Source organism: Dipteris shenzhenensis, chromosome 5 (genome assembly GCF_047967505.1).
Source record: "Dipteris shenzhenensis isolate YYH24624 ecotype China chromosome 5, Dip_SZ_1.0, whole genome shotgun sequence".
Classification (NCBI taxonomy): domain Eukaryota; kingdom Viridiplantae; phylum Streptophyta; class Polypodiopsida; order Gleicheniales; family Dipteridaceae; genus Dipteris; species Dipteris shenzhenensis.
Window position 1 is genome coordinate 21,131,547 of NC_141600.1, and position 26,585 is coordinate 21,158,131.

Here is a 26,585-nt window from a genome sequence, read left to right on the forward strand (position 1 = left end):
ATGGCCATCAATAACCAAAGTATGTGCAATTACAGCAGAAGAGCATAAAACATCATGTCTGTCACTGTCACTATTCTCTGCTGCAACATTCACTGCATCCAAGTCATCTGCCTTGGCCTTGCCTTTGCCTTTGATTCCACTGCCTGCATCCTTTGTTTCAGCCTTCTTGGCTTTCTGATCCCGTATGAACTTGAAGCACTTAGACTTCACATGTCCCTTCTTGCCACAATAAAAGCATTCAATATCCTTTTTACCACGGGACTGACTGCGGGATTTGGACTTACTAGCAGATCTCCCCTTCTGCTGAGTCCTGCCTCTATCCTGTACCTGCAAAGCATTTGAAGACTTGCTGCCCATATTATTTTTCCTGCTCATCTCCTCCATAAGGAGAGAGCTCTCCACATCAGCATATATAAGAATGACATTTGAATTTGACAAGGTGGTCTTGAAAGTGTCCCAACTCTCAGGGAGGGTACACAACAAGAAAGTAGCCTTGAACTCCTCATCAAGGTTCAACCCCTGTGCAATCAGCTGTGTAAAGATGGCATTGAACTCACTCAAGTGTGAGGTCATAGTTGTACCTTCCTTCATGCGAAGATCAACCAGCTTCTTCAACCAATAAACCTTACTGGCTGAACTCTTTTGGGCATACAACTCTGCTAGCCTCTGCCATAGGCCATAAGAGGTCTTTTCAGCCTGAACATTGAACACAAGAGTATCAGAAATAGTAAGCATGATAGCTGCCCTTGCGGACAAATCAAGCTCCTCCCATTCATCATCTGCCATGTCAGATGGCTTGACACCCTTCACCCTTATGGGCTTAGAAATCTTCTTTAGCAGAAGTACATTCAAACACTGTTCTGCCCATAATGCATAATTGTGTGCTCCTTCCAATTTCTTTATGTTCAGAATTGAAGATTCACTTCCCCCTGATGCCATATCAGATAAGGAAAGTTCTTGACTCCCTGTAAGTCAAAAAATGACTGAATAAAGTTCTGATTTCTCAGAAAAAACCTGCTCTATCAAGAGCCAGAAGCACTCACAATAGTGCTGTTTTTTTACTGTCAAAAGAATCTGCAGCAAAACAGTAAATTTCCCTCCAATTACTGTACCTTCTGACACACTGTACCGTGCTCAAATAGGCATAAAACAGTAATTTCAGAATGCTGCAGCTGTTCCACAGGTGCTTTAACAGTGCATCATCATCTGATGAAGCATAAAACACTGCTGTCCTGATCACTTCTCCCACCTCAGATGAGGTATTGCACTGATTTTATATGCATAAACCACTTGTCATACACTGTTTTGTTCACTGTAAAAGAGGCTCCAGACACTTCAGCCTGTCACAAACCTGCAACAGAAAATGGGACAAATCCCAAGCAATCACCCTTCTGCCAAAGGGATAAAAGGCATCTGAAGGTCTCAAACAGTAACCCAAGTGCTCTCAAGCAAAATCTGGGCAAAAGCCCCTTGATTTGACACCTGTACCAAGTGAAAAACACCTCAAAACTGAGGTAGCATACAAAAAAGTAGCGCTCTCCTGGCACTTTCACCTGACAATGCAATGCATAAACAGCCCTGTGTACACAGTAACAACACAGATCCCAACGTACAGACACTGAAGAGAAAATCTTTTGAGCACTGTCAACGATGGACAGTTAGGGACCGAGTAAACTCGATGCGCCCTGGCCAAGCGTGGCTCAACTCAGATTTTCCAAGGTGTCGTACACAAAATGTGACCTGCAAGAAATGTCACTGAATACACTGCGGAAACAAGACCAATGTGAGCCACTGCCTCAAGGCATACACTGCATAGACTTCCAGGCAAAAGCCCTTTGAAAATGTCACCCAAAAGCTGAGATTTGCACTCAGCAAAAGCATAAAAATCCTCTGCAAAATCAAGGCATTACCTTCCCGAAACAAGATAACTGTGCAATCAACCACACACTGTGGTACTAGTCACCTCAAGCACGAGGGACTCGAAGGTACTTGCTGCTATACCTGTGTACTTGTGCACGGTACGAGAAAAAAAATTTCGAAAAAAAAGCCCTTCCTTGACGCAGATCCCTGACGAAGAAGTTCCTGACGCTGCTCCCAATCGAAAATGCACCTCCCTGTCACAGTCCGTACGGCGGCCCGTACGGTACGGTCGACAGTACGGTGTCCGTACGGCTGTACGGACGGCCGTACGTCCGTACACGACTGTACGGCGCGAATCGGCTCGATGCCCAGCTGCTGCCCTGCGCTGCTGCCTGCGCTGCTGTCTGCGCTGCCCCTCGTCGCCCCGCGTTGCTGTCCCGCGCTGCAGCCCTAGCTGCTTGCGCTATGCCAAGGGCACAAGTCCCGAGGGGGGTAGAGGGGGAAGAGAGGCTGGCTCTGATATCAGTTGAAGGGGAAGGTAAGAGGGAGAAGAACAACAGGGAGAGGGTGAGAGAGAAGAGTGACACTCAAGATGCAGGTGTGAAGTGATGAGCCACACCACAAACTCTTAAGTTTTATTAGGATTAGGTTTTCCCCCTATGACTGTCTTAAGACAGTCATAGGTGTCATATCTTTAATAAAGGGGTGGCAATGTGCCTTTACCCCAACAAGAGGTAGGAGAACAGCACATTTTAGTTAGGACAGAGGGCCACGTTCTGGTGGGACTCTAAACTTGTTTTTGTATTGAGCCCATCTCTTGGACGGAAATATATCTACTGCTGGTTCTACATCTCTCTCATGAGCATTGTCTATTTACTTGCTTGGACATGTATGTTGAGCACATTACAGAAAGACCTTTCGGATTCCACATAAGCACCACTGTCTAGGTTCCTGGGCTACACAATATCTATCTTCCGCAGGGTATACCCTCTTTTGTGGTTATTTCTCAACAGACCGATGAAAGATGTATCAAAGCATGTACTTATTACCCCCCTCTCTCCCCTTCTAGCTTTAGTAATGTGTGATCAAGGGTGTATCTACTGTAACATTATATTAGCTGCATGACAAGGCTGCTGCCTACTGCATTGGTTAATTGTACTATGTAAAGATGCTTTCTCTGGATTGGCATTGAAAACTCAATTCATAATGTGTATGAATAGGCAGTGTCACCCACATGCAGGGCTGCCACGTTGTCTGGGGTTGGGGCGCGTTCAACTTGTCTCCAAAGAACCCGGCTCACTGCCTAGGGAATCTCTAGATTAGGGGCTAATAGCCAAGATGGAGGACTATACATCCAGCGAATACCTCTCTCTATGAATACATAAAAAATACCTACAAGCCAAGCCTTGCCAAAATGCTCCTGCCTTTCAATGGTGGCCCTGATCATGATGGCCTGCGCTCCCAAATGGCATGTAGAAGTGTAGATGATATCCTACCAGATGGCGACAAGAGTGGGTGTAAACTACTCGGTGCTTTCTATCAATTCAAACAACGGATTTTGCAGAGGCATTTGAATGAGATGATTGCGAGTTGCCAAACACATATACTTGAACTTAAGATATATACCTTTGTAAGACTGGAATAAGTCCAATCATACAAATTAAGAGTTTGCAATTAAGTTGGAATTAAGACTTAAACAGCTTAAACACAAAGTGACATCATTGGAAAATGCAATATGATTGAGGGGCCAAGACGGGCCCCCCCCCTTATCCAGGCTCACTTTATTCTTAAAAATGGAGATACAAGACCAAGGTGCAATGCACCTTCCAAACTGATGAACTCAGTGAAAACCTAGGACCTAGATACAAGACTCAAAAGCATATGTACAAGGTAAACAACAAAAAGGAGGACTCCAAGCTCAGGTTTCAACTCTTGGCTTGCCCAATCCACAAGGAAGAAGCCTGCAACAATCACCACTTACATCCAACATTAGAGACAAGCACTAGTTTCTAGAAAGATAGTAGAAACAACATGAAATAGTGCTGTAAATGAGATAAACTTGACAATACAGGCTCCCTTCGTGACTTGACCCTTTTGTAGATGAAGTCCTTGATGCCTCTGAAGCTACCTTGGGTGAGGAGAGTGTGGAAATGGGGCTGGAATGAGAACAGCTTAGAAAAACAGCCTATAGGCTAGAGAGAGAAAGATTTTATGGAGTGATAGCTGTAGAGAGAGAGTGCCAATGCTGATCCCAAGGGAGGAGATGTAAGAGAGGAGCTGCTGCTGTTCCAGAGGTGCACAGAAAGGCAGATTTCTGCAAGGGAAATGGGCTGGAACAGTAGAGAGAGAAATTCTGCAGTAGAGAGAAAAAGACTGCAGCAGGAGAGAGAAAGGGGCTGTGGCTGCTCCAGGCTAGGTGAAGGAAAGAGGATGCTGCTGCTGTTCCAGAAGAGCTGAGAGGGGGCAGATTTCTGGAGAGGAGGGGCTGGAACTGTAGAGAGAGAATGTGCTGTTGTAGAGAGAGAGTGCTGCTGAGGTGAGAGAATGGCCTGGGGAGAAGCTGGCTGCACCCAAGGAGCTGGAGAGGTTCTGCTGCATCATCCAAAAGGAGGGAGAAGAAAAGTGACGAAATTTTCATGTGAGGAATGAAGGGGAGAGGCCTTCTTTTATAGGCTCAGCCCCCCCCCCCCCTAGGCCTAGAGTGGAAGCTGGACACTTGTCCCAGATTTTTGGTGGGCTGCAGTCCCAAAGAGGACAGCCCACAACCTGCCCCAAATCTACCAGATTTGGGGCCAAACACTTGGCCTGCATGCCCTGCCACTTGCCATGCATTCTGCCACATGTGTGGGACAGGTGGACTGACCTGCCAGCTCAGATTCCATGTGGCAGTCTGCCACGTGGAAGCTGCCACGTCACTCCCAAAAACCCTAAAATTTCAAAGTTGTCAGAATTTAATTCTGATCGCACCCACGGGTTCCTAACAGCTTAGACTATCTATTGACGTACTCTAAGGTCATAATTGAGCCATACTGAGCTCATTTGTTTGTCGTCTTATCTTGTATCTCCGTTACTCTTGGCATGCTGCCAGGCCCACACCCAAAGCTCAGGGAACATTCTCTTGAATGGTTCCTAGGTCGGTATGCAATCTGTGCATTTGATTGGTCCCATGTTTGGGTACTCAGGTGGGGTGTGGTTCCTAGATGTTCCTCTCAAAGAGAGGCCATCACTCTTGTGGGTCACTAATGCCCATAACCCCAAGCAAGGGGGTCCACCCTCAAATGCTAGACCTAGTCCACATTGTCCGTACCTAAACAGTAGGAAAACATTTCATTTCTTAATAAGCATTCTATTGAAAAACAAAAAGAAATAGTACCAAGCAAGTGGATACATGTTGAAGCAGGATGACAGTGGACGCCGGGGGGCTTGGTGATCTCCTGTCACCAAGCTGCAGCAAGCGACCCATATGTTCCAACTTCCAAACAGGGATGCTGGACCCTGTCCCCTAAACACTGTCCTATGGGAAGAAAACTAGTTACTAGACACTACCGGGAAGGCCTGCACCTCGATGCGGGAGACACTTTGTTCATGGATCTCGTAAGCTAGGGTGACCATGTCAATGGGGAAGGGCTGGCCTCCCTCTGTCAACCAGGCTACCATTCCCCAAGCAAAAACTCTCTACATCCTCTACGACCAAGCCAATATCGAAGGACCCCTTGCCACATCCTCTACACTGCGGGGCAGCTAAAGAGAGAGAGTGGGATTGTGCCCATAACTCCATCCACACAGTGGTGACAGCCCATCAACACGCATCTACTCTAGCCAAGGACCAATAAGCAGACCCCCATGAGCACCATCCAAAAGAAATAGGGGCTCTTCCATGACCGTCGGCCAGCCTACAAGCGTGACCAAAATCAAGAAATGACCTCCAGGAGCATCTACTACTCGATCCAGTGTCTCGCTAGAGCAAGTCCAAGCGGCCGGGGCACCTACTGCTCGATCTAGTGTCTCTCTCTGGAGGGAGTCCAAGCAGGCATCTCCCACCCGATGTGTCGTGTACAAGAAAAAGGGCACCTTCTTCACTCTCTTGGGGAGCCTACTCTGGCTAGCCAAAACCACTCGAGTGAGTCCCACAAGGAATGACCCTCCCACTATAATCCTTCTTGCTCTAAGGTGCCTAGTGATGGGTGAATGGTCCAAGCTTTGCCCAAACGGCCCACTACTCTAATCCTCTACCACTCAACAAAGTCTAGGGCCCCATCCATCTCTAGGTCTCCATCAAAAATTGGTTGGAGAGTCCCACCCCCCCCCCCCTTTAACTCTATAAAGCCTAGAGCGGAAGGATCCAAGGCTGCAAAAATTAGATCCTCTAGGGGACCCCTGTCCTAGAGAATTGCCCATACCAACGTGGAGGAGCTGAAGGCTTGTAAAGTCCACCCCACCAAGACTCACGAATGGTGGAGTCTATCTCTAGCATCTGCGATCCTACCAATCTCATCCAAGAGAGGGCTCTCAACCGCACCTCTGCCACAACTCCACGCTCTAAAAGAACAGGCTGCACCACTATCCCAATGTGCCCTCTGTCCTAGCATGAACCCCTCCCGATCCCGAACCTCCCGATACCAAAGAAGGGGCTGGCTTGAACGAGTCCTCTCGATAGCCACTCTACACCCTATGAAGGCTCCTTATCAATGGAGAGCCCTGCCCTGAAAGGGAGGCTCCATAGATGAGACTGCTGACACCTTTGAGGGAAAAAGGAGGTTGGGGTTGGGGGGGGGGGGGTGCGGTTTGTTCCTAAGAACCCCTTGTTGAAAAGTAAGAGCTTCCAGGGCTCTGAAACTAGAGTGAGTCATTACACTACCGCTCCCAGGGGGCCTTAGCTCTAGTGTTCCTTGTGCCATCTAATTCTGCCCACAAGAGATTGTGTACCAAGCGCTTGTCCATCCATCCCCGATGAAAACACCAACACAAGGCTATATACCAAGCCATGGCCAAAAAGACCTGGTTGGCCACCTTGGCTCGTCCTGCTAAAGAGGACGTTTGGCCGAGCTTCAATACAAGAGCTTGCATTGCACACTCTCTAGCATAGGGGCGATCTGCTCCTCTACTGAAATATCAAGCCCATCTGGCAACCTAGACCGCAGGATCCAGCAAAAGCCACGAGTGGCTCCCAATCCAAGATCTCATGAGCCTCCTCAATCGCTATAAGGAAGCCAAATGATTTGGTCCAGTAGATCTTGGCCCCAAATGCTTGGCAGTATACCTCAAGGTCACTTCGGACTCCCTCCACGCTCATTCTCGTGCCCTCCACAAAAAGAATCATGTCGTATACAAACTCTATTCGTCCTCCTGGCAGATCGGTGAGCGCATAGCAGTGAGACCAACCGTCTAGGATCACAGAAAGTAGCCCAAAGCCTCTGCCACAAATAGGAAAAGGAAGGGTGTCAGGGGGCAGCCCTGACGTACTTAGTGAGAGAGGGAAAAGGCCTCGCCTGTATGACCCCCAATAAGCATTTGACTGGCACTCCCCATGTACAGGGCCGCAACAACCCAAATTTAGTGCCCCCGGAAGCCCATCCGCCTCATGGTATTCTCCAAAAATGGCCTAGAAATATTCTTATCTGTAAGGCAGTGGCCAATGTAATAAGGAGCTCTGGGCACTTTTTCGCTTTATAAGGTTTTTTCCCCCAAACATTAGTTAGACATAGAGAGAGCTGCTCAACTGGTTTTTTGCACTGTTTGAAGCTGTTTCAATCAGATAAAGATTCAATTGGCTGCTCCAGGTCTAAGCGCCTCATTCTGGCAGCTTTCTGTAGCAGGGTGAACCTATTCTTACTGTTTTCGACACGGGTTAGCTTGATTTTCACTGCTGCATGCATTCTAAGACATGCCGACCCTGTTTTTAGGCTTCTGGAGGCTGTCTACAGCTGTGCGAATTGTTTTTGACAGATTTTGAGCTGTCCAGAGGTGCCCAGCTGCCGGTTGACCTGTCTTTTGACAGGCTGAGCCTGTTTTTGAAAATCTCGCTTCATCTAGAAGGGTTTTTGGAGCTGGCTGCATGGATTCGCTCAGTTTTGCTCTTGTTGGACTTGTTCCAGCTTTGTTTTGTGAATACACAGACTGGTGGATCATCTGGGAGGTGACATTTCAAATTTAGTGCAAGCACAGTTCTGTACTTTACTCAGCTCTCACTTGAGGTGTTTAACCTCTGTTTTGCTTGAGCTGTGTGCTAGCTATTGAGGGGAAGACATATCTTTGGGGAAGAGGGGGCCGGGGGGGGGGGGGCCATGGGGAGGGCAACAAGGGCACAAGAAGGTGTCACTCCTAAGCAAAGGAGGTGGGATACTCATGATGCACAGGCCTTATCATTGATTTCACTTTCAGCAAAGAGGTTTATCATTCCACACATTCGGTCTTGCCGCACTTCAAAGCGTGCTTGCGATATTTTGGAAGCCATGTATTAAGCTCACAATGAGGCTAGAGTCTCATTCTTGCGCAGGGAGCTTGATTCAGTGCACATGGATGAAGGGGATTCTATCCAGGACCAAGTCACTAAAATTCTGGATTTGCGCTAGCAACTCTTGAATATAGATGAAGTTCTTCCAGATGCACAGCTCGTTTCCACTTCTCTGAACTCCTTACCAGAGTCCTATCTCTCTTTCAATATATCACTCAATTTGTCTATGAGGGAAATCGACATCTCTCATTTTTCAGGAGTTGGTGGGCCTCTTCTTGCAAGAGGATATACCTAGATGAATCCAAGAACATTCCCAAACTCATCCTCTAAAAACACAACATAGTGCAGTTTCAATCTCACGATAGTCACTCATAAGATTGAAAACCATAAACTCCATCACGCACAGCAGGGACTAGCTACTATGACATCCCCACTCAGCGCCCAACAGTGGGGGTAGACCATACTATAAAAATATGCTCTCACACATACAAATCCACACACCCACACATACTTGAGCATCCATTTATACAAGGTCTTCGTACTGAGTTTCTGTCGGCACTCCGGAGGTGAAGGGCAAACTCAGCCATGACGAAGGCTAGCACTAAAGGAGAAGGCTAATCAAAAAGTAGTCCAAATCTCTTCATTCAAGCTACAACTGCTTGTGAAGTCTAAACGATTTCATTTTAGTCTCTCCCAAACGAGCATCTAAATCTAAATCTAGCTGATAGGGCAACGCACCATTTAAGATAGAAAGAATATGTCGTCAATACACGTAGTAGGGAGCAGGCATTTTAAGCAAAGGATAAGGACAAGAAGAAATATCGGCCCAAATATGATACGGGTCATAATTCTGAAAAAAACTCTGCACATGCTGGTGGGAAGGATAAACAGGATGCCAAGAAGTCTATCAAGAAAGGTAAATCCCATTATTGTAACAAGCCGGGTCATCAATTCAGTGAGTGCCCAAAGAGGCTTGTAAAGAAAAAGAAGAAAGAGTCTGGTATGGCTGTTTCAAGCTCAGCCCATAATGCAAGGAAAGATGATTGAGCATTTTTTACTTTCAGCTATGATGCCTTCTGGGAGTCAATCACTTTCAGTGTAAATGAAACGGCAGAAACATGGTATTTTGATACCGGTGCATGCCACCATATCACGTCCTGGAAAGAAATGTTTGACACGTTGTCATGTGCACCAGTTGACAAGAAAGTCTCATGTGCCAATAATTCTTCTTATCCGGTTAAAGGGATTGGTTCCAATGGGTCTACTGCCCATGCAATATGTCACTAATCACCTCTGCTCAAAGCAAAGGTCAACAGCTTGTCAACAAGATCCAACCGATTCCACTTTTACCCAACCTTGATGACTTCTATCAAGTAGCGCACCTACGCATGCAAGCATTAACTCGCATTAGATACAAGCAATTGGTGCACAATGTAATGCTACCACAAATGATCGGTTGACCGATTGCACACAAACGTACTTATAAACGAGTACTCCTCTGTTGCACCTGCTCTACGCCTAATAGACTGTGCAGACAACCCCCTCCAATTTGATTGCTCTAATACCAATGCTACAAAAATTACACAAGCGAAGCCAAGTACAAACAAAGGAAGCTGTAATATAAGGAGAAAAAAACAAGCTCAAGGAACTGAAGTGTACTTGCAATGGATAATAAGAAAGTACAAAAGATAGCCAACAATCTAGGGCCCACAGTCAACCAAAGTCAACATAGGACTAAAATGCCCCAAGTATACTAGGTGTCCCAATAGATGTCCTAACTAGCCTAGAAGGCCATACCAAGGCTCAATGTCAATAACCCCCTCCATGGTACCGCTGAAGTACCCTGGATAAATCTTAAGGATACCTGGAAGTGTAAAGCTTGCCAAAAAGCTTCAAAACTTGGGTCGTGGTAGAGCCATCGTGAAAAGAATTCCTAAGTTGTCCTCTGTGGGAACGTAGGACAACTGTATATCTCCAACTAGTAGTCGCTCTCAAACATAATGATAGTGCATCCCAATGTGCTTGGTACGTGCATGAAAGACAGGATTACGTGCAACGGCCCAAGCACTATGGCTTCAGTGTAGGTCATGGTAGAAGATGCCTGGCTGACATCAAAGATCTACAAGTAACTCACAAAGCCAAACACACCTACAGCCACTGTGGAGGCTGCCCTGTACTCAGTTTCACAACTCGAAGTAGCAATTGTAGGCTGTTTCTTGCTGAGCCAACAATTGCATGAAGAGCCAAGCATGAAACAAGTGCTTCTGTGAGACACATGGGTGTCGTAACAACCAACCCAATCACTCTCCGTGAAAGCATGCATAACCATTGAAGACTTATCATCATATGATAGTCCCCAATGCTCCATGCCTTTAAAGTATCAGGCTTCTGAAAGAACATGCTTGACTGAGAGACTGCGTATTGCAAATCAAGCCTAGTGTGCCATAAATAGATAAGGCAGCGGCTGCTCCCTGGCTACTCCCACTGCCCACCATCTCTTCCTTCTCCCTCCTCCCTCCAACCCTCTTCCACCTCCTCCTTTCCCTGCCATCTTCCACCTCCTTCCCCACCTCTTCTCCCCGCCTCCTTCCTCGCCTCCTCTCCCCACCATCTCCCGCCTCCTTCCCCCGCCATCTCTCCGCCTCCTCTCCCTGCCTTCCCCCTGCCATCTCCCGCCTCCTCTCCCTACCATTTCCCGCCTCCTCCCCCCGGCACCTCCCCACCTTCTCTCCACCTCCTCCCCCGCCCCCTCTCCACCTCCATTTCGCCCCCCTTCCCCACCTCCCCTCCGCCACCTTCTCGCCTCCATCCCACCCCCTCTCCGCCTTCCTCTGCACCGTCTCCTCCGCGCCTTCATTCTCCTCCTCCTCCCTTCTCGCCCCCATCCCGCACCCTTCTTTCTTCCCCACCTTGTCTACTCCATCCCGCCCTTTGTACCTGTGCCTCACCTCTTGGTTTGTGGCTTGTGGCTGGCGTGTCAGAGCTGCCCGCAAAGCCCCGTGTTACCTTGGAGCAGCAACCTTCACATGGTGCTGCTTTAGTGAGCAGCCCGTCTACTCAAAGCCCATTTGTAGGTAGGTACCGTCCAGGGAAGCAGGCTGGGCCCTTTTTTCCTTTTTCAAGGATCTCCTTGCAGCCTTCCAGCCCTCTCTCGACTCCTTCATCGACCCTCGGGCCTTGGGTGTGTTCAGGTTTGGGTCGACGGGGCTTCTTCGAGGTGCCTCTTTCTTCAAGGGCTCTCCCTAGCCTTTCTTGGGGGTGAGGCAGCTTCCCTGCCCACCATCCAAGTGGCCTTTCTTTTTCTTTCCTCCTTCCTAGCAATGGGAGTTTTTGTGCTTGTTCGGAGAAAGAAAGTCTTGGTGGTGACAGGCTCTATGGCAACACCCTCAAATCCCTCAGCCGTTAAGGTCAATAGGTTCAGCATGTAGTTCAGTCCCTCCAGGACAAGGCAGTCGTGGGCAAAATTGTGGGCTTCACACCCACAAGGAGACAGGTGAGTGGACCCAGGCGAGCTTGGCACTAGAGGGCGACCACATTCAGGAGGTCACCATCTACGGAAGAGGCATCTTCCTCATCCAACTGAGCTCCCCCGCTACCACCTTGACACTTGTGGAGCAGAGCCCCATCCTCCTTGGCCTACAATAGGTGTATCTCTTCCCTTGGTACCATGGCTTTACAGTGGAGGACATGGACACGGCACACCGTGTTCCCTGATTCCTGGTGACGCTCCGCATCCCGGGGCTCCCAAAGGAATACAAAGCCATCCTCCCCTCCATTGGTAGAGCGTTTTGCAAGGTGTTGGAGTCCCCGCCAGATTCGGTAGCATCAGTGGTAGCAGACGACAGAGTCCCCAGGATCAGATTGGTGGTTGAGAGCCTAGAGTCCCTCCCAGAGTTGATCATCCTCCTCGAGACCCTTGAGGGGGGTACACTTTGTCAAAGAGTGGAGATTTCTGGGTTACCAAGCCAGTGTCTTCGTTGCACGCAGATGAGTCATTTAGCCAGAGACCTCGTGGCCAGAGCCTAGCTCCTCCCCCCCACCCCCGCAAGGCAAGTAGAGTCAACATGCCAAGGCGCAACAACCCCTCGGATAGGAGCAGCAAGATTCTCAAACCCCCTAGGTGACACCTTCAGAGGGAGAATGGACCCAAGTAAAAAAGAAAAAGAAACCAAGCAAACTGGCTCGAAAACGCCGCAAGCAACGGGCTAGACACAGGGAGAGAAAGAGAGCAGTTTGAGAGACACCCGCGGAGGAGCAGCTGCAAGAGCCCTTGGTTGGAGACCCCCCCCCCCCCCCCAAGCGGCAAGGGCTACTCTCCAGCCAAGCGATCCTCCTATAGTGGAGATCCAGCGACCGTAGTGACCCATGCATCACCAGCGAGTCTCAAGAGTTCTTGACGTTGAGATGGTGGAGGCTGTAGAGGTCAGCCCGACAACAGTTGAGGAGGAGGGAATCCAAAACCCCAACGAGCCTGATCAGCAAGTGTTGGAGATATCATAGTCAGAGTGTGTTAGTGTGTAGTACTAGGTGATCTAGTACTACTTTATGTGTGTGAGTCTTGTGTGAGCGCCACGTGTCATCGTGGGACTTATCCCATTTGCACTAGGTGCTAGAGTGTGAGTGAGTAGCCTACATAAGGCTTGTACTTCACTTGTCTCTTAATGGATGAATGAAAGCCTTCATGGTTTCTAAATTTGTGTACCACTTCTTCTTAATGGATCTGGATGGACAAACGAGATCATGAGCACTATCGGGGTCAAACAAGGGTGCCCATTATCACCTACTTTGTTAAGCCTCTACATCGACGAGCTCGAGACAATGATGCAGGCACAAGGTGGGGTAGGTTGCTCTCTCGCAAGCACGCTGATCCGGATATTACTTTACACAGATGACGTGGCTCTCTTGTCGTCCTCAACAGAGGGGCTCCAGAGACACCTTGATGCACTACAGTCCTTTTGTGAGTCTCATGATTTGAAGGTCAACTTGGATAAAACCAAGGTTATGATCTTCAATACATCCCGAGTCGTCATGAGCAATGAGCATTTCACTTTTGAGGGGTCCCCTCACTGACATCTGTTCGCATTAGGATGCGCACACTCTTGTGCTGTAGCTACTTCGGGATCATGGGTTCTCTGCCCTTGCTATGCATAAAATGAATGAAAATATTTCTATGTTTGAGTTAAAGGTTCTCTGCCTTGAGTAGTCCCTCTAAAATGAATGTTTGAAGAGTCAATAAGAGGTCCTTGTTAAGCAACTAGCAATCCCCAATTTATGGGGCAAACATACCAGCTTGCAGGCCAGCCAAAAGGTCAGCCAGCAGGGCCAAACAAGTGGCCAGAAAGGCCAGAAATGGCCACCAAAATCAAGCCAACCAGCTGGTCTGGCCGACCAGCTGGCCAACCAGCTAGGTCAGGCCTATAAAGGCACTAGCCCCCCACACTCTCACTGACAGGACAGGACCTGCAGCTGCTCCTCACCTCCTCCATCCTTTGCTGCAGCCCCTCCTGCTCCAGATCTGCTCCTCTGCTCCAGATCTGCCCCTTCTGCTCCAGATCTGCTCCTCTGCTCCAGATCTGCCCCTTCTGTTCCAGATCTGCCCCCTCTGCTCCAGATCTGCCCCTTCTGCTCCAGATCTGCTCTTCTGCCCCAGATCTGCTCCTTTTTCTTCATCATGTTGCTATTCCAGATAGCCTGAAGGTTCCTTCCTCACAGCATGCTGGTTTTTCAGCCATTTCCTAGGGCAGCTCCAGCCCTTCTTCATCTTCGTCATCATCGAGCTACACGGAGGACTGCGTTTCGCTCCCTCTGCTGCTATCTTTTCTATTGTTTCTCTACATGGATTCATCTTTCTGATTCACCTCAGCCACGGTCCTTGAGACACGACGGCTTGAGGTTCTTGTATTCAGTTTTTCATATTACCGACAGGCACTATGTTTTCTGAGTTCCGTTCTTCAGTTGTGTCTGAGTATTGTCTATTTTTTATCACTCCACTGCAAACCCTATCGTTTCTCTATATGGTATCAGAGCCATGGTGATCTAAAGACCCCAGATCTCTGGTGATCTAACGATCCTGCTTCTTCAAGGAGGCCATAGGTACGGGGAGCATCACTCCTATGAACATATCAGTTTCCTCTTCATTCCACTGTGCACTAAGGGAGAGAGCTCCATCTTCTACTCCCATCCCTCTGTTAGAAAACAGAAGGAAAGAATCACTCCAACCTCCAGCCAAGATCTCTCCCGCTCTAGCAACACTCAACTCAGATAACTGATCACAGATACAATACTCACTCAGAGAAAACTTAGACAGAGAGGAGAATATATTCATCCACCGGATGGTGGGCAGAAAACTGGCTCCAGGAGAGCAATACAAAACTCAGCCAAGTGCTGAGACAAACTGAAGGAACTCTCTCTGTCAGAAGATACCAAATCTGAGTGCACATCACAGCCTAAAATTGAGGCTTTCTGTCCTGCACTGGATGCCAAAATGGAGGGAAGTGTGGGCCTTTTATAGGCACTGCCCAAGACTTCTGGTTTGGCCGACCAGCAGGGTCGGTCCCCTGACTGGTGACCGACCAGATCAGTCTGGAAAACCGACCAGGGTCGGCCCTGGTCGGTGGCCCTGGTTGGGCCGACTGGCCCTGCCACAGGCCCCTATAAAAGGATGCCCTGTGCAGCCAGTCCATGCTTCTAGGAAGGCAAAGGGCCCCCCCCAAATCTCTGCTGTTTGCTGACAGCAGCCAGCCCGTGTGCTGGTTGCCAACTCTATTTGCCTAGGTCTCTCTTTCCCATCCCTCCTTACTCTCACTGCCCCTTGTCCCCACAAAACGGGGGCTCATAGGTGGGTACAGTGAGTCTCTAACACCCTCCCTCCCTTTCAGAACTCCATCTTCTACTCCCATCCCTCCCTCCCTTTCTTACCTCCATCTTCTACACCCATCCCTCCCTCCCTTTTCGGTTTCAGGCTTGACACTCCCCATTCCTTCGAACAAGGAGGTCATGATCCTTCACCTCTACCAGATCTCCATCGACATCGACTTCCAGGATCTACAAGTTCTCCCTAAGCGGGACCCTTTCTGTTCAGATGTGTCTTGATGTTTCTGTTCGAATCTTCTACATGCATGGAGGCGGGGATAGACTCCTCTCTCCCGAGGTCCAAGATCGGGCACACACTGGCTCACTCTTCAGCTATGACCTCTTCCTTTGGCGGAATCCCACCATCTCTGGATTATCAGTGCTGCTACGACATATTTGTTCTTTACCTTTGCTTTTCCCTCCACCTTTCGGCGGTGAGAGGGGGTGGCTTATTCTCTTGAGCTTCACAATGTTCTTATTTCTGCTGATCATACGTGTACCTCAGGCACTTGAGGATGTGAACAATTCCCTTGCAAGGGCACTCCTCTTGTGATCTTCTCTGCATTTTTGCATTACATCTCTTGGGCATTTCACAGGGATAGCCACCGTCGACATCTCTACACGAAGCTCCAAGCACACAATGTCTGCCCCTCCAAATTGCCAATTGAGAGGGGGTGTTAAGCAACTAGCAATCCCCAATTTCTGGGGCAAACATACCAGCTTGCAGGCCAGCCAAAAGGTCAGCCAGCAGGGCCAAACAAGTGGCCAGAAAGGCCAGAAATGGCCGACCAAAATCAGGCCAACCAGCTGGTCTGGCCGACCAGAACTGGCCGACCAGCTAGGTCAGGCCTATAAAGGCACTAGCCCCCCACACTCTCACTGACAGGACAGGACCTGCAGCTGCTCCTCACCTCCTCCATCCTTTGCTGCAGCCCCTCCTGCTCCAGATCTGCCCCTTCTGCTCCAGATCTGCTCCTCTGCTCCAGATCTGCCCCTTCTGTTCCAGATCTGCCCCCTCTGCTCCAGATCTGCCCCTTCTGCTCCAGATCTGCTCCTTTTTCTTCATCATGTTGCTATTCCAGATAGCCTGAAGGTTCCTTCCTCACAGCATGCTGGTTTTTCAGCCATTTCCTAGGGCAGCTCCAGCCCTTCTTCATCTTCGTCATCATCGAGCTACACGGAGGATTGTGTTTCGCTCCCTCTGCTCCTATCTTTTCTATTGTTTCTATACATGGATTCATCTTTCTGATTCACCTCAGCCACAGTCCTTGAGACACGACGGCTTGAGGTTCTTGTATTCAGTTTTTCATATTACCGACAAGCACTATGTTTTCTGAGTTCCGTTCTTCAGTTGTGTCTGAGTATTGTCTATTTTTTATCCCTCCACTGCAAACCCTATCGTTTCTCTATAGTCCTCTGCCCTGGGTTGTCCCCCAAAAATGATTGTATTGTGTTTTACTTTAGTTGATGGTATTGACCACCCAATGCAGAGTAAGGGGGGATGACAAGTGATGGTTTGCCCTTGCCACGGGAGGTGTTGGATAGTTGGACTTGCTCTTTGCAGTATTGCGGTGAAGGGGGGATCGGTCTACTCTTGTGTGTTGGGTCTCACACCTCTTTGCTCTGAAGGGGGGTGTTGGAGATATCATAGTCAAAGAGTGTGTTAGTGTGTAGTACTAGGTGATCTAGTACTAGTTTATGTGTGTGAGTCTTGTGTGAGTGCCACGTGTCATCATGGGACTTATCCCATATGCACTAGGTGCTAGACTGTGAGTAAGTAGCCTACATAAGGCTTGTACTTCACTTGTCTTGATATACTTGATGGATGAATGAAAGCCTTCATGGTTTCTACATTTGTGTACCACTTCTTCTTCTTCTTCTCTCTCTCTCTCTCTCTCTCTCTCTCTCTCTCTCTCTCTCTCTCCCCTTTCACCATGTTTCTAACAACAAGGTGGTCCTATGATCGCCCCTATTCCTCCTAAAACCGGCCTTCGATAAACAAAAGGGCAGTGATCTTCTTCTACTCGATCATAAACTTCATAAATGGCCACAATGCAAGCTTCAGTCACTTCAATCACTTAGCACGACTTAGAAACAAACTTCAACAATAACAAAGGTGAGGCTAGAATGCCCCTGCTCAATGAAAATAGTACACGGCCCCAAATGCCTTGGCGCCCCTTACAGTATTTATTTAATGCTTCTAAATAGAAATTCTTTACAACAGGGGTTCAACCCTGCACCGTTCCTCTCTGCAAATCCTCTACTTGGATCTAATCCAAGTGCACCACTAGAATTCCCACTGGCAAGGCATACTCAGGCATCCATACCTCTGACAAACTGAGCTCAAGGCAGCCTCAAGGCTATCACATGCATCCACACTGTCCTTAGGCCTTCCACAGGAGCACCCCTGCCTCTGGGTGCTTGCTAGAACCTGTAGGAGTCCTAGAAGGACTGCAAACAACACGCATGCACTGCAAAAAGCTGCAAAACAAGAAAGAACAAGGAAAAACAGAACCTGGAACCAATTCCCGCTGTCTGTGGCAGAGGTGCGAGCTCTTCCCTCGCACCTATCCTTTGTCCAGGCTCCCCGCAAGATGCAAGTGTCTTCCAGCAATCAAGAGAAGAGAGAAATGAAGGTAGAGAGTGGAGGGTGAACAAGAAAGAGCTATAGAGGAAAGACTGCCTTGAGAACTGTGCATGAGTCCTCCTAAGAGCACATGCCAAAAGCAGCAAGGAAAGTTCCTCCTGCAGCCTACACTAGTCCAGAACAGCTCCAGAAGCCACCACGCAGCCAGAAAGACGTGCAGAAAGGTCCAGCACAGCAAAAGACAACCCCTGGCACCTGCTGGAGGCAGTCGTACACGTCCGTACGGATTTCGTACTGTAAGGACGTCCGTACGAAAATTTTCAGAAAGTTGAAAAATGACTTTTGGCACTTGGAACAGCCAAAACAAGCTTAAAATGGCTAAAAACTGGCTTGAAACAGCTCAAAAACTGCACAAGAACAACTGAAAACGTCCAGCACCTCTGGGAGAGAGATGGAAGGTGGGGGAAGGGCATGCATGACAAATGGGCACCTCCCTCTTGCCATTTGCCCCTTCATTAAAGTCCTAACCCCCATACCAAGGACAACGTTGGTTGTCCTTGGGCCCAACTTTTAGACCCCTCTTTTAGAGCCTTTGCCTTGCCCCGAGGACCTAGTGGTGCACCTAGACTTTGCCCCTAGGAACTTCTAGGAAGTGTGCACTTCCTCTAGCCGGTCCCTCACGGCCAAACCATTACAAGACTTAACCATGGTTAACCCCGGGTTAAGCGTAGGTTGAGTTACAAAGATACTTTACATCACTTTTCACGTCCCCGTGACATTCCCCCCCCCGCGCTCCCTCTCTATCTCCCTCCTCCCGAGCTCCCCCCTTTGCCCCTCCTGCTATGGTCATCCTCACCACTCGCCCCCCTCCCTCCACCTCCGCCCCCCGTCCTCCGTAGCAGCTTCTTCAACCTCCCCACCCCCCCCCCTTAGGGGGACCTGCCTCGACTCCCCTGCCATTAGGCAAGGGTAAGACAATGTCCCCTTCCGTCTCCTCGTCTCACCATCCTACCCCCTCCCTCCATTCAGGGTGGGATCTAGAGGGAAGGGGCTCGTCCTCCCGGTCAACAGCTCCCAAACTCCAGCCTGGGCACCCTCTACCGCGGGACTTTTGCAGATTGGGGCCCTGGAACTACCTAGAGATTCTTGACTCTTATCCTCTGCCTCTGGAGGCGATGCTTATGATCTTGCAGCCCCGAAAAGGGGGTTCGATCAGCGTAGTGGGCTCCCAAACGCACCTAGTATGGAGATTCCGGTTCGCCTCCACAGGTTGGAGAAGTGGTCCCAAGCGGTATTTGATGCTATGTTAAGGGCTCAGATTTCACGCATGATAGACGAATGGATGGGGCCACAGGGATTGGAGCTTTGGCACACCCATGGTGCTGAAGTGAATTTTCAGTTGAGCTTCACGCGGAAGAAGCCGTTGTATGGTTTGGCAGTAGGGGTTATCAGGTTGCCGCCTGAGGCAAAGATTGGATCAGGCATACTACTGGCCAATCTAGAAGTGTGTTGATTTGTTCAGAGTGGAAGTCTCCTTCATGATGAAGTGAGCACGGAAGATTTGCATATAGCCGGTGCCCACCCTAGTACGTCGACGTACGGACACAAACTACTCACCCTCCAAACCCCCTTCAAAAGTCAATTTTTTTGGAACACGCACCCACTCACAAGAGAGCCTTGTTTTCTGCTTCCCCGTCCTCATGAGCTGGACCATAGTGAGTTGGAACGTGCATAGGCTCCACAACCATGCTCGTAGTCAACCGTAGTACCTGATCTTCGGTGCAGAGAGCAGTGGTAGGGCGAGCAGTGGACGTCCTTTTAATACAGGAGCACATATTCTCAGCATCAAACATTAGACGGCAACACCACCACCTTTCGAGGAGAGGCCCGGAGATGTGGTCCCCACCGAAGGACGGAGCGGAGGGGTCTGCATCTCGGTCTCATAGGCAGTGACCCCAGAGGTCTATGATCAGGGTGAGCTTATCCCAGGGCGGGTAGTTTGGATGGGAGTCAGGATGGGAGAGTCCAGGATTGGGATCCTGAATGTGTATGCCCCAGCCTGCAAACAGCACCATGCAGCCGTTTGGAGGAGGCTGACAGAGTATCTACCACATGTTGACTCTTGGATCGTTGGAGGAGACTTCAACCTGGAGTTTGGGGAGGGCAAGCATGGTAGCACCTCCTTCTCCAAGATGTCAGCAGCAGAGCAAAGCACATGGGAACAGTTCATCTTCACGATCAGTGGCACAGACCCGTGGCGAGAGCCAGAGTTCAAAAGGATACCTGGCAGCCTCCTCTTCTCATTCGGCTAGAGGAGACATGATGGATTGCTTGAGAGGCTAGATCGCTTTTACGTTGGGGGCTAGGCACGGCTCTACAAGGATTCTAGCAAGCACCACGATGTCAGACCACTCTCCAGCAGTACTCTACCTAGAGCAGCCCCGTCGGGGTCTTCCCGAAAAGGGGGTCCGCATTCTAGAGGACCTCCTGCAAGATGAGGAGATTCAGCAGGTTATGGTAGAGATTTGGCAACAGCCAAAGTCAGCATCTTGTGAGGGCCGGGCTTTGTGGGTGGCAAATGCGATTCAGAGGAGCAGTGAGGAGCTGCAGTCTCACGCCCTTAGACTAAGGAATGCTCTTCAGGAGCACGAGTGTGCACTGCGACGAGACCTCACCTCCATAGAGAGGCTCAAGGAGCTGGACCCAACATCCCAGTGGCTTACTCACACATATGAGAGCGCACGCCTTGAGCTCCAGGACACAGAGGTTCAGCGGGCTGAGTTCTCCTACCACTCCACCAGGGCCCGTTGGGTACAGCAAAGGGATAGGATGACGATGCAATTCTTTCATACCACCGAACCTCGATCGACTCCCAACTGGTGGCCTGGTTGACTGAGGGAGGTCACGCGTTCCAAATTGATGAGGTCTCCCCACCTTACTGGATGCAGGGTCGGAGCATTCAGAGGATAAAGCTCCATGAGGTGGTTCCTCCTGATAGCACAAATCCTCACTCCCCTCCGAAGGATAGAGTGTGGGAGGTAGTAGCCAGTGTCACAGTGTGGAACATTTGGGTTGCTCGCTGTAATCTAGTGATGGGTGAGCACCGGTTCCACCCTCGGCTACCTTGGTCGCTATCTAGCGGGTTATCATTTACACCATGCGCTCAACTTGGAGCGTTGGACCCCATGCTCTAGGGCCACTGTTGCGAGGCGCGCACGTTTCTGCCAAGCTTGGCCTGCAGGAGTTTTCTAAACATTCACTTTGCAAGGGATTCGTTGGTTGTATAGTCCCCCTACTTAGCTGTTAACCCCTATACCAAAGATTCCCTAGGCAGTGAGCTGGGTTTCTCTGGAATAGGCTGGTTTCTTCTTTCAGCCTTTATCCAGGTTTTTTCCATACCCAGCACCTTCAGGGCTGCTGTTTTGTATGAGGTTTTTTTCAAGCATTAATAGAAGGTTCCTTTCGTTGCAAAAAAAAAAAAAAGATAAGGCAAACTTGAGACACATTTGGCATTCGATGAAGCAATCTAAAGCCATGCTCAAGCAAGAACTGTTCAGTCTACAGATGGATGAGACTGAGAGTCTCAGGACTTTTTTGAATAGAATGCAAGCTTTACTGAAACAGTGAACCAACCTTGGTTCTAGGGTTGAGGCAGATGATCAGAAGGCCATTTTACTAAAAAGCTTGCCCCCAAAATATGAAGATACTGTTCAGATACTGAGGGTTGATGACGATGCTGATCTTTTAGATTGTGAAGCACTTCTGCTTAGTGAAGGAAACGAGAAGCAGCGCTAATGCCAGCAGGAGAACATGCATATGCGACAAAGGGGAAACAAAAAGCAAAGCAGGATGATACATGCACTAGCAACTATTGTGGTAAACCTGGCCAATTCAAGCGTTAGTGTTTCAAGAAGCAGAAGGATGAAGAAGCAAGAAAGATGAAAGAGAGGGTTTGTGTTGTTGATGAAACTTCACCGTCATCTGAGGTAGTTGGACTTCTTGATGATGATTCTTGTGACGAAGACTGGGCTTTTTGACTCACGAACATGTTTTAGAGTTGTCTTGTGATGGCAACTGTTTTAGATGATCGGACTCTGTTGGTTGAGTTGGTCATGTTCTAGATGTTCAAGATTTTGTGTTCAGGTCCTCATTTTTTGTCATTCGTCTGTTGTTCCCCATTTCAGTCGTGGGGGGGATTGTTGGGATTATAGTCTTCTAAGGCACGCCCTCATGGGGGGGCTTAGATAGTCTAAGGTTCAAGAGGGCTTCAGTGATTGGGTGATCGTGAGGAATTGGGCTGGTCGGCGGCCTCTAATTGGACCATGCAAGAGCATGGAAGGTGATTGGTTGTAAGAAAGAGCTTCTCAGTGGGCTGGAAGATGCCGCACAAACAGGTCCCCTTGTTGCTCTGGAGGCAGCCAATAGTGAGATTCCCCTTGAATTCCCTGCTGCTCAGACCCAATAGTTATGGGATTTTGGCCGGTTTCCTCTCCTACCCAGACCAACGGTGTTTGGCTGATTTCATTCATGAGGCAATTAGACACCGCGAGAGGATACTCCGAGCACAGAGACAGGAGCAGACTTGATCCCTCTCAGAGCTCTATCACGGAGTTCTTTCAGCTAGATCACATGGACCCCCACGAGACGAGGCCTCGACATGACCATGACCCGGAGCCTATGACCCGACAGCTCAAACAAAGGGTCAACACACAGATCACACTTGGAGACATCCCCTCCTTGTTGAGAGTCGGAGCCCGACCAACGGGGGTCACAGTAGCCCTACTCAGACGCAGAGCTACGACCAGGAGACATGCCAAGACCGCACCTCTGAGTGGCCGACAGCACTCTATTGCCGACTTCATGCCTTCACTACCTCATCCATCCTGATATCTTGTTGCTGACGATGATGATGATGATATTGATGATGATGCTGAGATTGATATATAGTCGACCATCAACATGACTATGTTGTACTTAGGACTTAGTACTGCCATTCTGCATTTTTGCATTTTGCATTGGTATGGATGCTCACTTAGTAGCTCCACTACCACAGCTTGTTGTATCAGGATTTTCACAGTCTCATAGACCCATCGGTCTTCTGAAGACTTTAATAAATTTTCTTTCTTTCTTTTCTTTCTTTCTTCTTTCTAGATGCAGCCCAGCACAAGGTGAGCCAGACTCCTGGCCTCCTTGCTGCTGTGGTACGTGCCAACATGTGAGGCTCTCAATGGATCCCTGGACCTCCCTGCTGCTGGAACTGCAGCCCAAATCTGAGGCACCAAAGAATGCATGAACCCCAACAATGGGGCCCTATTTATAGGGCACAATGCCCTCCAGATCTGACCGACCAGTCTGGTGGACTGACCCAACCACCAGATCCACACACTGGACTGGCCCAGTCTGTGATAACCGACCTGCAGCAACTGACCAGTCAGCCATGTGGCAGGCACTGAATGGCTGGACCTGCTGCTACAGACTGTTGTATCAGGATTTTCACAGTCTCATAGACCCATTGGTCTTCTGAAGACTTTAATAAATTTTCTTTCTTTCTTTTCTTTCTTTCTTTCTTGCTGGATGCAGCCCAGCACAAGGTGAGCCACACTCCTGGCCTCGTTGCTGCTGTGGTATGTGCCAACATGTGAGGCTCTCAATGGATCCCTGGACCTCCCTGCTGCTGGAACTGCAGCCCAAATCTGAGGCACCAAAGAATGCATGAACCCCAACAATGGGGCCCTATTTATAGGGCACAATGCCCTCTAGATCTGACCGACCAGTCTGGTGGACTGACCCAACCACCAGATCCACACACTGGACTGGCCCAGTCTGTGATAACCGACCTGCAGCAACTGACCAGTCAGCCATGTGGCAGGCACTGAATGGCTGGACCTGCTGCTACAGACTGCCACCTGGCAGTCCCTTCTGCCACCCCCACAGGACCCATATATTGGCCGTGGCAGCCTTGCTGACTGGCTCTATGTGCTGCCCATGCAGGGCCTGCTGCCTGCACCTCAGCCCTCTTCCAGGCAGCCACATCTGCTGTTCTTTCTGCCCACATGACAGCCTGCATGCTGCCCATGTGGCAGCTCTGCCTTCTACCCCATGGTAGCCTTCTTCTCTGCCCATGCGGCATCTCTCTGACACCTCTTGTGCTGCTGCTCTACCTCCCCCATGTCCTGCTCATTTGGGGGCTCACAGGTAGGGAGGTGACCCCCAAAATCCCAACAGTTTATATTGCCTGAGGTATGGCTCACTCCGTGGCAAACAGATTTGGCAACAGGTAGGCCAAATCTGACAGTTGGTGGGGCCCTAATCAGGGTTGGCCTACACAGATGGTTGGGGTTGTCATCTTTTGGAAATAACAGAAACCTTAGGAGACCCAAATAGAACCACAATAGTCCAAGACAACTAAGCTGATCCAAGTACTATTAATACATCGTTACAAAGAGATGGGATCATGAAATACAAGTTAATAAATTATATTCAATCAAGCCAACAAGATCAGTTGAGATCAGAAGGAATTATTCTACGTGTGAGTAGATTTCAGACATTTGACATCAGTTAAGGAGACTAGAGAAGCTTCATATATGTTTGTCCCTAAACACTTTACCTCATGTTAAAATCAATTCGTAGAAACTCCCCATCTTTGCTTCCATCCAGTATAACACTCGTGGTAGTAGCGACGCTAAGGTAATTCTTCAGCTCCTGTTTATCAAAAACAAAGAAGGTAGCAATCCGACTTACAAACTTATTGCAGGAATAATGATAGGTATCTGCAGTCAAACTGCAAGTTATATAAGCCTTACCATTCCAAAAAGGAGAACCATGCACAAAGCAGCTACTATGGACAATCCTGCTCCTGACAAAGTTGCTTCTGTCAAATCCCTTGGAATTTTCCTGCATGATCAAGAGATCTTGAGTAAAATTCCAACGACACCATTAATGCAGGTGAAAGGCAGACCAAGCAGACTCAAATGCACAAAGGTCAAGATGATGTACAGTTTTTAGCACGGTTTTCCATTGCCTACAAACATGTGAACAGATCTGCCTTCTAAGGCAACAAATGCACAAAAAAACCTCTGACAAGAGCGTTTTTAAGGCAGACTTTATTTGTTATTTTTAAACTGACTGAATTTAAATGAAAGCCAAAGCACTACTGTATTGAATAAAAAATTAATGATTAACAATGCGCGTCAAATTGCTATTTCGGAATTCCCTTTTCATGGAATGAGAAGTATCATGCCAACATGCCATGAGTTCAGCTTGCATATTTAGTTTGGCTTGCTCGTGTCATCAAGTCAGATCTACGTGTCGGAAAGAATATGAAAACACACACGATCAGGAGACACTGCCCCCTGCTGTTAAGAACCTGGAACAGACTGCTCCATTCTGGATTAGCCAAAACCAGCACTGACCCACATTTATGGCAGTGGACAGCCAGTGCAATTATCGGCCTCGAAGTCGCAAGCACGAATGGAACATTTCTCGCAAGGGAATTGCACACAAAATATTTCCGCCCAGACGCACGTTTTAAAGTAAACGTGACTAATTCGATCAGCAATAACGTCGGCATTGTCTAAACCCCCTTACACACCTCGAAATATACTTAGGAAAAATCGCCGAGATCCAGTCACAGAAAGCGCGAGCGGGAGTCGAGGGGGAACCTGTAAAAGTCGATCGCCTTGATTTTGCTGGGGATCGTCATGCTGTTAGCAGGATCGAAGAGCCAAGAACCATAAAATTTCGAAAATTCCTACGATGCAAAGGAGGTTCGATGCTTGCGTGTGGGATGAGTTCATGAATTTCGATTGTGGGATGAGTTCCTTCCTACAAGTCAGTAAATGGACTTCTTCTTTTTTCTTGTGGAATCTCCTACGTCACAGCCTAAGTTGCCTAAAGGTTACCAAAACCGTTTCTAAGGTAGGCAAAACTCAAACTCCATAAAATTGGCATTTCCCTGGGCATTGAGCAAGGTGTCGCTCTTTGTATGGTTGCCCAAACACATGTACACTCCTTCAATAGTAGACTGACTACTATTCACTCACCTAAAACTAATACTCCATAAAATTGGCATATTTGAACATTTTCCATGGGTATTGAGCAACGTTTCATACATAAATTGACCCGCCAAGGCCTCTTTATATGTGGTTGCCCAAACACATGTACAGTGACTAGCATATTGTACTATTCAATCACATGTTCACTCTTCAAAAACTAGAGTGCTTGTCCAGCTGGGCTATCTTGTGGAGGTTCACATGAGTCACGTTGTCAGAAATGTTGCAGAAGATTGATGTTCAATTGCATGTAACCTTTTTTGCATTGTAAGCAAATCTATTGTCATTCCACTTCGAGCGAACGACGAGGAGATGTATTTCAGAAATGTATAAATAATAAATCTAAACGAAATTGAGCCAGAAGCATGCAAGTGTGACAGGAAAAATCCAAACCCAAAGCTGCATTGCATGTATGACAAAAGTTCCAAGACCATTTGCAACTTCATTGGATCCCTTTTTTCGAAGGCACAAATGTATATTTTTTGGGTCAAATTATGTTCCTACGCTTTAGGAAATAGTACTTCCGCGCTCTGGCCGGATGGCCCTCGAGCGTGTTGTAACCTAATGGACCTACTGTGTTGTGGCTCCTTATGTAGTACTGCTCTAAAGTTCGTGCTTTGTCTACGGTGTCTGTTGTTTCCAAAACTTTGATTTCGAAATTTTCTTCAAAGGGCTTGTAACGTTGCAAGTCCTCTTTCATTTTCGCCGGTGGTTTTTTATTGTGCTGTTTGATCCTCTGCGGCAGGTCCGTCGTGCTCCCTATGTACTTTCTGTTGTTGGG

General features: G+C 48.6%; 1 protein-coding gene across 1 annotated transcript in view; it reads right to left on the reverse strand.

Annotated features, from left to right (window-relative positions):
* Positions 1-25,744, reverse strand: part of PDIL5-3 (PDI-like 5-3) — a 140,178-nt gene extending 114,434 nt beyond the window's left edge. Inside the window, exons 1-3 of the mRNA XM_087374842.1 lie at positions 25,415-25,744; positions 24,557-24,647; positions 24,361-24,455 (exon numbers count right to left, since the gene is read on the reverse strand). Coding sequence (XP_087230968.1) covers positions 24,361-24,455; positions 24,557-24,647; positions 25,415-25,455 — 227 coding nt within the window. The 5' untranslated portion in view covers positions 25,456-25,744. The remainder of the gene's footprint in view (positions 1-24,360; positions 24,456-24,556; positions 24,648-25,414) is intronic.
* Positions 25,745-26,585: the final 841 nt, after the last annotated feature.